Source organism: Sinocyclocheilus rhinocerous, unplaced genomic scaffold (genome assembly GCF_001515625.1).
Source record: "Sinocyclocheilus rhinocerous isolate Xijiao unplaced genomic scaffold, SAMN03320098_v1.1 scaffold1259, whole genome shotgun sequence".
In the NCBI taxonomy this organism is placed as follows: domain Eukaryota; kingdom Metazoa; phylum Chordata; class Actinopteri; order Cypriniformes; family Cyprinidae; genus Sinocyclocheilus; species Sinocyclocheilus rhinocerous.
Genome location: NW_015650717.1, coordinates 1,013,694 through 1,029,740, shown reverse-complemented (window position 1 = coordinate 1,029,740; position 16,047 = coordinate 1,013,694). Strand labels below are relative to the sequence as shown.

At 36.7% G+C, this 16,047-nt stretch overlaps 2 protein-coding genes across 2 annotated transcripts in view; one reads left to right on the top strand and one right to left on the bottom strand.

The window, feature by feature from the left end:
- Positions 1-5,101: 5,101 nt before the first annotated feature.
- On the bottom strand, positions 5,102-6,850 carry LOC107712529 (C2 calcium-dependent domain-containing protein 4C-like). Its single transcript, XM_016517834.1, has 2 exons — positions 6,704-6,850; positions 5,102-6,591 (listed from the first exon to the last, which is right to left on the bottom strand). Exon 2 carries the CDS (start codon positions 6,558-6,560, stop codon positions 5,196-5,198), a length of 1,365 nt encoding a protein of 454 aa, XP_016373320.1. The 5' UTR covers positions 6,561-6,591; positions 6,704-6,850; the 3' UTR covers positions 5,102-5,195.
- A 4,707-nt stretch (positions 6,851-11,557) lies between these two features.
- The window catches only part of LOC107712503 (talin-2-like), a 166,930-nt gene continuing 162,440 nt past the window's right edge, over positions 11,558-16,047 (top strand). The window contains exon 1 of the mRNA XM_016517773.1: positions 11,558-11,624. The gene's annotated coding sequence lies outside the window, so the exon portion shown is untranslated. The remainder of the gene's footprint in view (positions 11,625-16,047) is intronic.

The following is a 16,047-nucleotide window of genomic DNA, read 5'->3' as shown; positions in this document are numbered from 1 at the left end:
CAGTTTTAGAAATAATTTGTTCCAAAATTCTTAAGTATGGTTAAGTTCTTAAGTTCTTAAGTTCATATGATTTTAGAACAACACGAGGGTGAGGAAATTGTTTCTTTCTTTTTTTTTCTCAAGTCAATCTCTGTATATACAAAAGCAGTACCTAATAATAAAAAAGTGAAAGTAAACTTGATGCAGTAAATGTTAAAGGAATAGTACACCCAAAAATAAATATTTGCTAAAAATGTACTCACCCCCCATGCCATCCAAGATAATGATCATAATAATTTTGTTTCTTAATCTAAACAGATTTGGAGAAATTTAGCATTTCATCACTTGCTCAGCAATGGATCCTCTGCAGTGAATGGGTGCCGTCAGAATGAGAGTCCAAGCAGCTGATAAAAACATCACAATAATCTACAATTCCACACCACCCCAGTTCATCAAGTAGCCTAACATCTTATGAAGTAAAAATCTGCCTGTCTGCAACTGACATTTTAATTTCAAATGAGTCATCTATCCATAATATTGCTTTCACCTCGTCAGAATCAGGAGAGAAATATGCACAGATCAAGCACCGTTTACAAAAAAACAATCCAAAACAGTTCTAAACAAATATGTTGGTGAATTTTTATGTAAGAGGACAACAGATATGGACTTTTTTATTGGAAAAGTGTTATTATGGATTATTGACTACTGATATGTTAAAGCGTCCTGATGGATTTGTTTCTCACAAACACACAGCTTTTCACTTCACAAGACATTAATTGATGAACTGGTGTGGTGTGGATTACTTGTGAATTACTGTGATGTTTTTATCAGCTGTTTGGACGCTCATTCTGACGGCACCCATTCACTGCAGAGGATCCACTGGTGAGCAAGTGATATAACGCTAAATGTCTCCAAATCTATTCTGACAAAGAAACAAACTCATCTAGATCTACACGGATGGCCTGGGGTTGATTACATTTTTAGCAAATTTCCATTTATTTGGAAAACTATGCCTTTAAGTCCCAAAACCTGAAAATATTAGGGAATTTTCAAAAGCCCCTAGAAAAGTCACAGAAATTAATGCAATCTGTAAATCTTAAAAAGTCATATTTAGTAACTCTAAACCTTCAAAGGTCAAAAGGATGATTACACAAGGAACTGTTTTAAAGATTTTTGTTTGTTGTTATCCGAGATTAAAACACATTAAATATGGTAGTGTTGTCAATTTTCAATTGGCCTGTATATTATTATACACTTAAAACTTTTACTTTTTACCTTTAACCTTTAAAACTAACGACAGAGAAAATGTTTTAATATTTGTCTTAGTTTGCATTTTCATTGCACATTTCTTGGCCCTTCTTTATAGCGCCCATCCCCAGAGCCAGACTAAGAGCATTAAGCTTAATATTTAACCACAGATATCACTAACTTAAAATAGCAACGGATGCTCTGAACTGAAAGCAATGCATATCACTCCAGAAAATTAGTTTATGGTCCTGTCTGCTTTCTCTAAAAAACCACCAGCCAGACTATTAATAAATAGGCTGCTGAGGTAAGAACTGTACTTTGGGCCTCTTAGCTAAATGGAAATACAAGCAAAGAGACGTTAATAAATTACATTTACTCTTGAAAGCCATTAATAAATTACATTTACTCTTGAAAGCCAAAGCAGAGACACATTCAGTGGATGTATTTAGCAAATAATGTGACCAAACCAATGTTCTTTTCCTGGTTTCAAATAGAGAAATTACGCATAAAATAAGCAGCTAGGTAATGCAATCTACTTTGATTGATGCCAAAGCAGATGTACTCAGCCAGGCTGATGGTTCATAAATCAAATGCTTAATTTAATTTGATTTGAGGACATAATAACAATACTACTGAACAATAATCAAAAAATGCTCTACACTGTAGAACAGGGACAGAAAAGAACAGTTAATTCATCTGGAAGGCCAAGCAAATAGCAGTGATTGCTGTTGACAGTGCCTAACTGTGCAGAGCTCGACGTGGCAAGACGTTGGGCCTAACCATGCTGAAAGGAGTTGCCTGGCAACCATCAGCTCTCTCTCTATTTTCCCGATAGATAAAGCCTGGACTTTCTGGAAAAACGTGAATAAAGTATAATAAAGAGGAGTCTATAAAGGAGTATGATTCGGGGTGTCATTTCTTGCACTGCCGTGCTACTTAATGCATTTTACATGCATTTCCACTTAGCTATTTACAGTGCATTATGAATCATAGTTAATTTCACGATTTTACTACCATGTCGATGCGATTAAACGAACAATGTCAGACAATAAAACAGGCAAAAAGTCATAAAAACTTTGGAGTGTCTATTTACACTAAGTGCAGAAAGTCTGCCTTGTTGGCAGAGGCTATTTACACTAACTCCGCTCACCAATGTGTGATTGGGCAACAATACAAAAGACGGAGGTCGATGAACAGTTCCAGTGGTGTAGATGTATTGTAGTCATTTTGACATGATCAACCCGAGTTCGAATCCGCCTTTTGCCGTACTTTTTTTCCCCTCCCTTTTCAAATCTCATATCACATCGGGGCATTTATTTTCAATAAAAATGAAGAAAACAATCGAAAAAGTTACAAATTAAGTATCGGGTAGGGTTAGAGTAGGTGTAGGGAGGGCTTTATTGTCCCAATAAGGTGGCATCCATTTAATAATTTGAATTAAATATACATTTATAAATTTACACTCAATACGTTATTATTGCATACTGTTTTCTAATTTACTACAATACTGAGGTGCAGATCATTTCCACTATTTGTAATAAGTAGTATAAATAGCAGAAAATCCTGCTATTTTAACAGTGTAAATAGAATCTATAGCTATTTGCACTTAGTGTAAATAGCATCTATTGCTATTTGCATTTAGTGTAAATAGCCTGTCACTATTTACACGTAGTGCAAATAATAGCCTATGCCTAAAATCATACATTCAGAGAGGCACCCAAGTTATACCTAGAGCAACCACCCAAAACAGCCATGCAACTACATAAAAATCTAGTTTAGAATGGTATTTTTAAAATCATTTTAAATAATACATTTTATTATATAATTCTTAAGCAAACAATCCAAAAATATATGCAATATTTATCATTACATGTATAGAGTTACATTTGGTAATTAACTACCTTCTAAACATGACTCTTTATTAGATTAGTTTAAATGAAATCATTCAAACAGTCATCCATGACCATCTGTCAAAAGCATGTTATGAATATTCTCATGGTTATTGATATGCATGTTCTTCATGTATATGTTAAGAGGCCTGACTTCCCTCTTTCATTCATTTCCACTAATATCTCTCTTTCTGCATATTGATATCATGAATAAGAGCGCACATAACCCAGAGCAGGCTGTACGTGGTTTTGTTTTCAAGTATTCCAGCACATGCATAAATGTGACAGTTCTGCCGGCGAAGCACATGACAAACCAATGTGCTTCAGGGTGTTATGTGATCAAAGTGCTTTGCGCAAGAAAGAGTGCTTTATATGCGCACTAAAGTAAAATGATCAGAGATGGATGGGTTTGACAAAAAGTTATTATTCCTGGGCCATATACATACACATTTATAAATTCAATATATATATTATTTCATTTACACTCTTAAAAATAAAGGTGCTTCAAAAGGTTCTTCAAGCGATGCAATTGAAGAACCATTTTTGGTTCCACAAAGAACCATTCAGACAAAGGTTCTTTAAAGAACCATCTCTTTCTTACCTTTTTATAATTCGAAGAACCTTCTTTCGCCACAAAGAACCTTTTGTGAAACAGAAAGGTTCTTCAGATGTTAAAGGTTCTTTATGGAACCATTTAGACAAAAAGGTTCTTCTATGGCATCGTGAAGCACCTTTATTTTTAAGAGTGTATGTGATGTATTCTGTGACTGCTAACTAGAATGGTAATTCTATTCAAGTTTTAATGGAGTGGGCCATTTTGAAGTGCAAACTGCATGTGAGGAAGAATTCAACTATTCTTCTCCCAAAACCTGATTTTCTTTTCTTTTTTTTTCATCAGTACACTCAGAAATCAGTCTTTCAAATCAATCTGGAATCAGTTTAGGTCTTGAAGTGGTTCAGATCAGGGGTTAAGTGATTTTTGATCCATGGAAAATCATAACCTTCCTTTTACTCATGCTAAATGCTTGCCTAGCTGGCAAGCCTTGGCCTAGGCAGCAAGCCTGTTTGAGAAAAAAAAACCCAGCTAGTTTATGAGAATGAGCTATCTACTTCTCAAGTTACTCCGGGTATTTATAATCCCTGCAAAGGTCAGCAGGAAACAACAAGCTTAGAGGAAATCAGAGAAGGTGAGCTTTTTTTGCAATCAGTGCGATTTATTATTATTTACCTCCTCCAATGAAAGATCAGTGAATGGTAAGCCCACCATTTAGGTATTACTGACGTCTCAAATGGCCTAGCACTAGGATGACCATACGTGCCATTTTCCCAGGACGCGTCCTGGCCAGGATTTCTATATTGCCTAAAATATCTAGGGTTTGGCTTTGTTTGCGTGTGCAGACCGATCGGTGTATGACATCGGTTCCTTTTTTTTCCGAAACGCTGTCGAGGTGCTTTGAATCAGAAATCCTGGCCAGGACGCGTCCTGGGAAAATGGCACGTATGGTCACCCTACCTAGCACTCTTTTAAGTTTAGCGATGTGGAAGCACGGTGTTAAGGTGCTGCTACTGTAATCCCAACTAACATCCACCCCACTAACTTTTAATCCCAAAAAGATGCCTCTGTTAGGAAGCCATTGATTGACTAGGTAATAGTTAAAACAGCAGCCTCATTTGTCTGCCACAAGAGCAATTGTTTAGTGATTTCTCCATCATTTGTATATTGCATTTAAAAATCTTGTTACATGTAAACGGCTACGTGTCAGAGTGTAGTGGCAATCAAGCCGCTCAAGATGAGACAAGGAAAAATGGAGACCATTATGGAAGCTTTTAAGACTGCCGTGCTTTGATTCAGTCACAGCTGTTCTTATCATGAATAAAAGATTATTTGTTGACTGAATACCTAAAATCATGCTTCCCCTCGAGAACAAAAGACCACAAGTCTAATATAGTTTTTGTCGTTTAATAAAAAAAGAAGTCTTTGGCAGATAAACAGATTTGGCAATAAATAACACTTCATATAATACGTACAAATACATGCACGCACGCACTCACACAAAATAAATTAAGCAATTGTTGGATTTATAATGTGACAATGCTAGTCAGAGGAAGATCACAGTTGCCCAAAATATAGTCTCTTTTCATGCTGGACATCTTGTTAACGACTTTGAATCGGAGCGACCTCTGGCAGAGATCATCCTCCGATATACCGTCAAAGAAAAAGTCCTCATTAAAGATCGGATTGCGGCTCTTCCTAATGACCGTGCTGCACTGTTTCTGGAATTTTCCGGGCATGAGAGAGAGGCTGACACTGCAGTTAATGCTTTTAGGGTCCACCGACAGAGCGTACAGGCCTTCCGCACTTATGAGGCGGACACGCAGTCTCTGGTTTTCAGGGCAGTACTCCGCCGACAGCCGCAAGGTACCGTCCCTTCCTACAGGCACCAGATTCTCCTTCATCACCCTCTCCCGGTGCAGAACCAAGTCCATGGGGAAGATAGCCGGAGGCGCCAAGCCGAACCCACATGGGAGAGGTTCAACAAGGCCTTCGGAAGCTCTTCTCATAATATTGGGGCTGTTGTCCGTGGAGCTACCCTCATCCGTCGATAGGGAATTGTTTCTGGACATGGCAACCTTCCGGAGGTTGCGGTAGAGTAGCTTCTCATGGTTAAGTGCTTTGAAGAGAGAAGGTTTTGGTGGGCATCTGTTCAGGAGAGGAGAACTGAAAGGGGAGGACTCTGCTGAGGAAGTGGTATCGCTATCTAGAGTTCCTTGTCTGTGCAAAGTGAAGCCTTTTGGAGAAAGTCTAGAAGCAAGAGTATTCAGGCTGAAGGAAGAAGGGGAGGATGAAGATGGCAAGATGGGGGAAGCTGATTTGGAGCAAGTGCTTGATCTACTCCGGGGAAGAACCAAGGGGATTCCACTCGAGTTGGGGTCGTTGTGGAAGAGGGACTCCTTTCTCCTGGTGTGGGGACTTTCAAGCAAGGTGCAAAAGCCATAGCAGGTTTGAGCTTTAGCTAAGTGGGGCAGGGAAAGTGCAGCCTGGCTTTGAGGATCAGCATTGGTGGTTTCCTCATCACTACAGCCGTTTTCAAATGGCCCATCATCAACACTCTCCACCTGGATTATATGGTTATTGGGAAGCTCTCTGGGAATTACCTCCTTCTTTGGACTTCCTTTGTCACACAGAGACACTCGGATACATGGAGTCGGCCTCCCCCGCTCCATACTCTTGCCCTCCACTAGGGTTGAGATCTTGGGGGGAATGCAGAACTCGGGGATAGTGTCCGGGGTAATGATGTTTGGACACAGCAAGACTTTCTTGGCTTTGTCAATGGATGACTTGTCTCCGAACATGATGTCACCGATTTTGAAGCTGTATTCTGTTATGGGAAGTGGCAGGCTGGTCCTCTCGACGGACACTCGGATCTTCTCTACCGCCCACATTGGAATTCCGTTTGGACTCAGAGTAGAAACTCTGCAAAAGTGGAAGGTTCTGCAGTTATAATACTGGTCCACTTAGATTTATTCCACAATTGTGCAATAGTCGAAATGTCAAAAGTTCATCAAACATTTTGAAGGCTGCTTACCTTGTGCACCTGGTTCTCCAATGGAGGTCTTGAGTGTCTGTTTAGATAGGACTTTGTTCTACACACTGCATTAAACAGGGTCTTCAGGGTGATAGCCGAGACTCTCTAACCAGCAGGCTCAGACTCTCTCCTGTTAGACCAGCTTGTCTTTGTGACACATGTGAAGGGCTCTTGGCCTTTTATAGAGAACAGCACTGTGGGCGGGGAGAAAGGGCTATTCGAACACACCCTCGAGTGGTAAGAGAGGGCTGCCCTTCTTACAAGGCTACTGGTTCCTATAGAAACTCGCAAGCCATGACACTTTAATCCAAGCAACCCAACGCTGGGAAAGGTAAAAGCCAGTGTGGTAAGCAAATTGCAATGAAATCCAACACATTTGGTTGATAAAACAAAGGCATGTGCGCGTGTTTGACTTTCCATTACCCTGTGTGAGAATCGTGATATTAGATGTGGGTTATAGGTTAGTGATGATTTAAAATGATGCACATCCAAATGCCTCTGGCATTTTTGATGCAAAGACGTCAATACTGGATATACCAGTGACGGAACACAGCCTTTGATGTATCTAGGTCAGCAAATATAAAGGTCTAAAGCAAATTTACTGAGCTTACAAGCACTCATTTACAAGCTAGGCACAATAATCTATGGTTACATAAAACTCTAATGGAAAGGGGTCTGCTGATTGTAGGATTGGTGTAAGACAAGTTGTTGCTTAAAATGAAATGTTTTTTGGCCTTTTTGCTATTTTTATTCAGAGAGATATTCATATCGGTTGAACAGTTGGTTAGTCCACATGCTGAAACAACAGAAACATTTATAAAGCAAAGATTAGCGGCAACACCGTTTACTTCAATCATTTTTTCATGCAGAAAATAAACGTTTACATGCATAATCTCACACTGAATATGCTTAATACTTGACAATGTATGGTGATGAAAACACAAGAAAATGCAGAAATATAAACGAGTGCTACCTTTGCAAGACATTGACGGAATAACAAATACAGACAAATACAGGAATAACTCATTTCAACGATGCCCTCTTGTGGCAGGATACAGAACAGCTCTGCAAAATTTGAATGTTGGATTTGCTGTATAGCTCTCTAATATTCAATATTCTCAAATATCTCTGCAATATGATATTAGTCGTATTTCACCAGATATTTCCTAAATATTTATTTTGATAAAATGTGTGCAGAGTAGTATTAGGTTATGTACCTTCACATGGGTTATTTACAGTATCTCTCTCTAACTAGACAGCTGTCTACGACGTCATGCTTGGTATTTATGTCTTTGTTGACGGTTAGCTCATGGTCAAAGTTCAAGGGGGCATTGCAGTAACCTTAGAGAATCAGAGAGGTGGATAGACGTAATGATCCTAGAGTGTGGTGATGCCTCTCTGATGGTTTCTAAGAACTGTTGTGATCACATTGAGTAATATTTAAGGCCTTTAACAGCAGGAAAGGCTTACTCTAATCCTTGAAAAGCATGAAGTAAACAAGTGCTTCAATGCTGATAAAAGTTTTTAAACAGCACTTAGAAAGTCATTTAGAGATTACAAACAGCTGTACAGGAAATAATTGCCTTATAAATAGGATTGTGTGATATACCGCAGCAGAAGTCACCCCCTGGCTGGTCCCACACCAGTTTGGTGGATTTTCTTAAAATTACTGCACTTTAATTAAGTGAAGATAGCACTGCATTAGCCCAAATGGGCAACTTGAAACTAGTTTAACAAACTTTAACCAGTTTTCAAATGAATCCATTTTAGTGCATCAATAAAATTGCTAATCTGTTAATCTTTGTGGTAAATTATAGTTATTTTATAGGTTTTTTTATAGTTATTTTTGAAGAAAAGAAAGAATTCTTATTTTTAACTATTAAAACTGTTCTTATGAATATTCATGAGATGATACAACATATTATACGTTTTTTTTTTTATGCATTATGCATTCATTATAATGCCTTAAGAATACCCTTATAATGTATTATAAATACGGGCTTCATAGAAAGTGTTACCCAGAATTCTACTACAACAAAGATTATATATATATATACTGTATACACACACACACACACACAGTGCAACCACTTAGAGCACATCGTACTTCTGAGAAAAGCTAAGTTTTTGTACACCACACACCATTCACAGTTCCTCCTGTTTTTCTTTTAAATGGGTCCCTTACTTTGAGCAGCAGCTGGTTTTAATGATTATCATGGGTCACCATGTAATGAACATCATGTGTTTTAGGGTCACCTTTAAATGCGACCTCAGAATACCACCCTGAGAACTATTTCACTATACTGTTTAAAAAAAAAAAAACATTAGAGGACAAGAAGGCCTCTAACCGTATATCTGTATAGCATGAAAAACAGGGCAAGGTTTAAACCCTGCAGTTTTCAGTGTGAACACTAGAGGACAGCATCCTGTTAGTTATATGATTAAAGCTTCTCCGTCAGATGACACTTGGAGGTCACAGGGGCATGGAGATAAACTGACTGCACTGATGACTGTTCATGACTGCATCTTTATTTACATTTCCTTTGTTTTGGTTAATCCATAATATATATATATATATATATATATATATATATATATATATATATATTCATTTCAATATTTAAAAAAATATACTATTTTTAAATATTTTTAAATATAAATATGTGACAATAAATATTAAATAAGACTTAAGAATGTGTGTGTTTTATTACTTTATTTTTTACATTTAAACAAATTAGAAATTTTTTTTAAAATCTCTTTTATCAACTGATTCAGTGACAGATGTGTGTTATATATTGGTGTAAAAATAGAGTTCTTGGTGTTTTCCTTTGGTCCATCTGCGAGTACTACTCACACACCTTTTAATTCTTTCTTTTTGCATTTGACAGTACATAACCTCTAATAATACATCTAATTTTCTGCTCTATTAGCCTCATTAGTGGTGTTTGCATATTCATAATGTACACAAGCAGCAGTTCAAGCTCCATCACCACGACAACACTATCAGTTACACACACACTCACTCACTCACGCACACACACACGCACACACACACTCACACTCTCACACACACACACACACTCACTCACTCACGCACACACACACGCACACACACACTCACACTCTCACACACACACACACACTCACTCACTCACGCACACACACACGCACACACACACTCACACTCTCACACACACACACACACTCACTCACTCACGCACACATACACGCACACGCACACACACGCACGCACACGCACGTGCACACGCACGCACACACGCACGCACACCAACTGAAACCAAATCAGAGCTTATATATGACTGTATGCTTCAGGAGAAATACTCAATACATACTTCATAACGTCCCAGACCAGTCACTGCAATAAAGGTCACACTGTGTACAAGGCAGACTGCAGACAGACATCTGTGAAGTCTTCAGGGACCGGCCTATAAATGTTTGATGACAGCTCTCTCTGAGTATCACTAACATATGGAACCTGAGCATCTCTCTGAAAAAGACAATTGACTCCTAGCCTGTTTTTTACATTTAAGTTGTAAATGCAATGCTCAAATGTTAAGTTAAATATTATGCATATGTAAGTACATTATCTCAGACTGACACAATGTATATTGTCTCAGACATATCTAGCCTCAGTAATGGAGCCTTCATTAAAAAAAAAAAAAGGTATCAGTAGGTAATAACACCACGTAATATCAGTAATACACAATTTGATTTATACTACACACTGTAAAAAACATGATTTTCTAAGGTTGCATAAATAAAGCAAACATTATTGGAGTATGTTTTACCAAAAAAAAATACTGTTTCTTTCTACAAAAAAAGAAAAAGAAAAAAAAGTCAAATTGTGTACTTCAAAATGTCATGTTTAATTCAGCGTGTTACTTGCCATTTCTATGTAATTATGTGTGAAAATTACTAGCAATCTCTGAGTGAGAATTTCAGTGCAGATGGAATGATATTTGTCTGGTTTTTGGCCATTCTGAGAAAATCATGGACTGCTAAAAACAGAAATGGAAATTATTTTTTTGAGAGTGTAAGAGTGTAGATTCTTTCTTTCTTTCTCTTTCTTTCTTTCTTTATTTGTGTGTGTGTAAATATTGTGTAAAATATTTCTAATTTTTTAATATATATCTAATTTGCTATCAATAAATTATATTGTACATTTTATGTATTCATTTTATTATCTACAAAATAAAATATTTATATTTTTTATTTAATTTATAATATATATTTAGTGCAGATGGACTGATATTTGGCCTTTCTGAGAATATCAGCAGCTGCTGAAAACAGATATAGAAGATATTTTGCATTATTTTTGCAGTTTCAAATTTCACTTACAAGTGTGTAAACATATTGTGTAAACTATTTTTTTTAAATGCAACGATTATTAATTTTCTACCATTGAATTATATATTTCAATATTTTTTATATATTTCTACATATACTGTGTGCGTGTTTGTATATATAGCATATATATATATATATATATACACACACACACACACACAACAAATTATACTGTATATTATGTATGTATGCACACACACATATGAATTTTGTCCACTATATTACCATTATTCCTGCTTCTTCATTACTATGCACATTTAAAGGACCAGGTTTAGAGATCAGCACAGGTTTCGCTCGCATGCACACACTGATGCATGCTTGCATGTCTTTAGTTTAATATCTGGGTGTGTAACGCTGATAGTAGGCAACGAATCGTTCAATAATCGCACTTGAGCTGAAGGACTTATCTCAACATCTTATCGCCTCGATGGGGGACCCTAGTAACAAGAGGGGCGGGGCTTCGTGTTCCAGAGGCAGGACCGCAGCTCAGCTCGCGCTGCCTCTAAATCAACTCAATCATCTCTCGCGCACGGGAGTGCGGGCTGCCTTTCAGGTAAGAAATCATGATATTTTCCTTCTTCTTATTTGCAAATGAGTCGTTTTGAGGCATCGCACGTATAGTTCCTCTTTCGTTCGGAGTTCAAGCCGCTTTGGTGTTGATTTATGGTGGACGTGTTATGATGGAGCCGAATGAATGGGCGGTGTTGAGTCTCGCGCGGCGTGATGTTTGAATTCGGCAATCTGTCAGTGAATTTGAAGCCACTGATTTATTTATTCTTTCTCGCATGTGAGTGGATTGACCGTGCATATTGATAATCTGTCATGATTTCGCCTGTTGACATTTTTAATATGTTATTCTCGTAAATTCAAGGATAATTTCAGCTATTCTCGGTGCATGGAGAGTTGCTTGACACAGTTTTACCTTTTCTGAATATATTGTTGGAAGACACGCTGATTTTGGGTTACATGAAGTCCCACGGCGTATTGACATCGAGGAACGGGGTCGCGTAGCCTCCCTCTCACAGATGATGGATGGATATCTTTGGAAATGTTATACGGCCTATTTACATACAAGGTGCCAACGCAAGCTGTTTGCAAATGACTTAAATGTAGCGATGTGAACGAATCGTTTATTTTTATTCGGACCAGTTCAATGAACCGATTCAAGAAAACTGGTCTGAATGATTCGATCCGAGCGCCTTTCGAGTCATCAACTCAGCGACTTACTGAACCCAGAACCGTGATTGACTTTAGCATAGCCTACTGGTGTTTTTATTTATGGCATATATTTACTGTATATAACATAAATACAACGAGTAGTATGTTAATCTTACGTTCTGTTCGAATTCAGTGCGTTTTCTTCGAATATCATCGAGTCGCAGTGATCCGGGTTAACTACTCGTTTAACAGAACCGTTTGATTCGAAGACGTTCGATTCGTAATGAGTCGAAATCCCATGAGTGTGCTTCTTCTTCTTCTTCTTGGTTTTATGGCGAGTTGCAATCTTTGCGCATGTCGCCACCTACTGTGCTATTGTGCAATCAGGATTTTCTTTTATTATATTAGTTATTCTGTCTCAACTCTGAAGCCATCAAGAGTCCAGGTATCGGTTGGCCATGAGTGTGCTGATTGGGTGAGATGATTTTGGAGGGAACCCAGAATTTGTCTGATTGGGCGAAACGTAAGTTACTTGAATAAGAGAATAACAGACATATGCAGAATGACATAAAATGCAAAATACATCTGGTTTTATTAAAGAGCATTTTTAAAAATTGTAGTGTCGTTTGATGTAAATGCAGTTATGATTGGGATTGAAAAGAGTTATCTATTTATTATTTTATTTTTATTATCTAAATAAGGGGGTTTCAATCTTTTAGATGTCACAGACCCCCGGATATGATCATCTTAATGTCATCTTAAAGACAACTTTATTAATTTTAAAATTAATATTATTTTAAAAATATTTGATTAGTATTTAGTTTCTATTTCTAGTTCTGTTATGTTAACTTTTTTTCTACTCACTACTGTACTGTTTTATTTATTATGTATTAATTTATTTTTAAAATCAATGTATTTATTTAGTTTGATCTAATTTCTCAATTATTTTTTACACTTTTTACACATTTTTCCCTAAACTTCCTCTAAACCAAAGTACAACAAACTGAACAAAAAAACACAATAACATTAGTGATAAAACATTAAAAAAATTTTTTATATCCAATTAAGCTTTTTTTTTTTACTATCTTGACACCACCAACAGAGCTTAGTGAAATTATCATCTACACGTCCACATATAGCCTATGTCAAAATTGTTATTTTTTAAATTTTTTTTAGTTAAATAGGCCACGCCCTTAATATTTTGTCAGCTTCAGGCAGCCATGTTGAATTCAAAATCAATGCGTCTTTGATCATTTTCACATTGACATTACATGTTGAGACTACATGTATGGTGAATTTGGTAGGGATCAGGCAAAACAAAAAAAAACTAAAAGTAATTTGCAAAAGTAGTTGTAATATCCCTGATAGAATGCGTGTCTTGAAGCTATAATGTTGTATAAAGAACATGGCTCTTGGTAATTTGTAGATTAATTGTACCTGCCGTTACATTAAACTGTCAGTTCAGCCAATAGCTACTTTATTGCAAGAGCATCATAACAAACATTGTTGTGATAAGCCAGGAAAGCTAAGCAGGTAACAGATACATCACAAGATGATGCATTGAACCCTCACTACAAAATGCCTTCTTGGCTACAACATAATGTAGTCATATTTGCTTTAGAGTTGCACGCACATCTGTTTTTCAGCAAGCAATATCAAAGCATCACACGCTATACACACTTTAATGGCAGTCTTCTCCACAGTTAATAGCCTGAAATGGATTATTGTCTTAGGTAATCACACATAAATGGATATATGGCAGTATCCATACATATCCATATATAAGGCAGTTCAGGCTCTTTGAAGAAATCCGTGTTTTCCTCCAGTGCAGCGTCACACCCCTTGGAATCCGTACTGCACTTCAAAGATATGACAGCTCACAATGAATGAATGTACGTTAGCTTAGAGCAGTGCATATCAGTATATAAGAGACTGAACTAGCAAAGCCAGAGGCATCAATAGATCTGAATTTGATCATTTGGTGCGATCAATAGAGTTTAAATGTAACCCGAATGATTGAAAGTGCATTTCATTTCTTCATCACCACCATCTCATATGTCACATGAGGCAGGATGGCAAATGCAGTGTGACTGTGACACAAATAATATGCACTTTGACCTAGTTTTAACAATCTGTTAACATAGTCAATCAGTCATGCCCTTATTGCTACCAGCTTAGTTGCTTTATAAAAAACGATCGGGTTTGTGTTGACCTGAAATGCATTAACGTTCACATTTATTTAGCGTAAATTGCATTGAAATTTTTGAATCTGTGTTAGATGATACACTGAGGATGGCCGTCGTCACTATGCAAGGAAAAGGAAATTAGCACTGCTGTTTGACAGGAAAAAGGACTGTTTCTGTATGTGCTGGACTTTGTCACAGTCATATGAGGTCAAGCTGCTGACCTTTTAGTATTATATTTTGTTCTTAAGGAGATGCATTAATTTTTATTATGGCACATGAGTCTATCTATCTATCTATCTATCTGTCTGTCTGTCTGTCTGTCTATCAAATCTTACGATTATTGATTGATCATAATTTCTGAATTTCTGAGTAATAATGGATTTATTGAGATATTATATGATTTGAATTTTTTTTTTTTCTTTTGCTTTTATTTGGTGAATGATTCTTAAAGAAAAAATTTACCCAAATTGTATTTATATATTTATTTGTTTGTTTCAGCATATTAAATATTGCATATTTAATTCTTTATGCTCATTTCTCTGTTTTTACATTTAGACCTGACATGACCTTTGCCATCATCTGGTGCTAACAAGATTAAGTTAATTTAATTAGTTAACTCCGTTAACTATTGTTATCTTCAGAAAATCTCAAAATTATTATCCATTTTTCTTACAGTACATTATAATATTGTGACGCCTAAATGTAGTTGTAGCTTTTTAAATGATTATTTCAGTTTTTCATGTATTTCATTTAGAAAATTGTATTTGAATTAAAAAATGTCAGTTCATCCATGAATGAGATTATTTCTGGGCACAACAGTCTAATTTGGTTGCATCTTTCTGATTCATGAAGTCTGACTGGTGAAAAGGCCTCTGGTACTCTGACTTGACTTGACACAAGAGAAAGGATGTGTGTTTTTGTGATGAAAGGGCACGATGGGAATTAAAATGCATGATTAATGGACAGAGAGCTTGATGGTAAAGGTTATTGCTCATTATGTGTATTGATTATTTTCAGCCTCTTTTTTTCAGCTGGGTGATGTAAAGATGTAGAGAGCATTAGGGGTGGGTGGTTTGACCAAAATCTTGTATCACGATATGAGTATTTTTTAGAGATGCACCGATTGCAATTTTCTTGGCCAATTTCCGATTTTTTTGTTAGTGTGATCTGCCGATACCGCGCTGGTAACAAAACGGATCTGCTCGGAATCGGAAGAAGTGAGACTGACTGACCGGTCACCGATCCGGGCCGATCATGAGGAAAATCGTCCGATTCCGATCCCTGGCCGATCGATCGGTGCATCTTTAGTAATTTTATATCACGATAACGATATATATCACAATATAGTTATTTTTTCTTTTAAAAAGGTTTTTATGATATTAAAATCTTTGATACCATAGAATTTTCATAATCCTTGCCACCAATGTCGATATCAAACTAATACAAGAAAATAATACCACAAAAACTTAAGCTCACTGGAGATAAATAAACAGTCAGTGATGAAATAAGGATAAGAAACTAATTACAAGCAATAGGACAAAAAACTACAATAAATAAGAAATACATTGTGTAAATAAGTCTTCACTGTGTAAGTTATATATATATATATATATATATATAGGCATAATTATT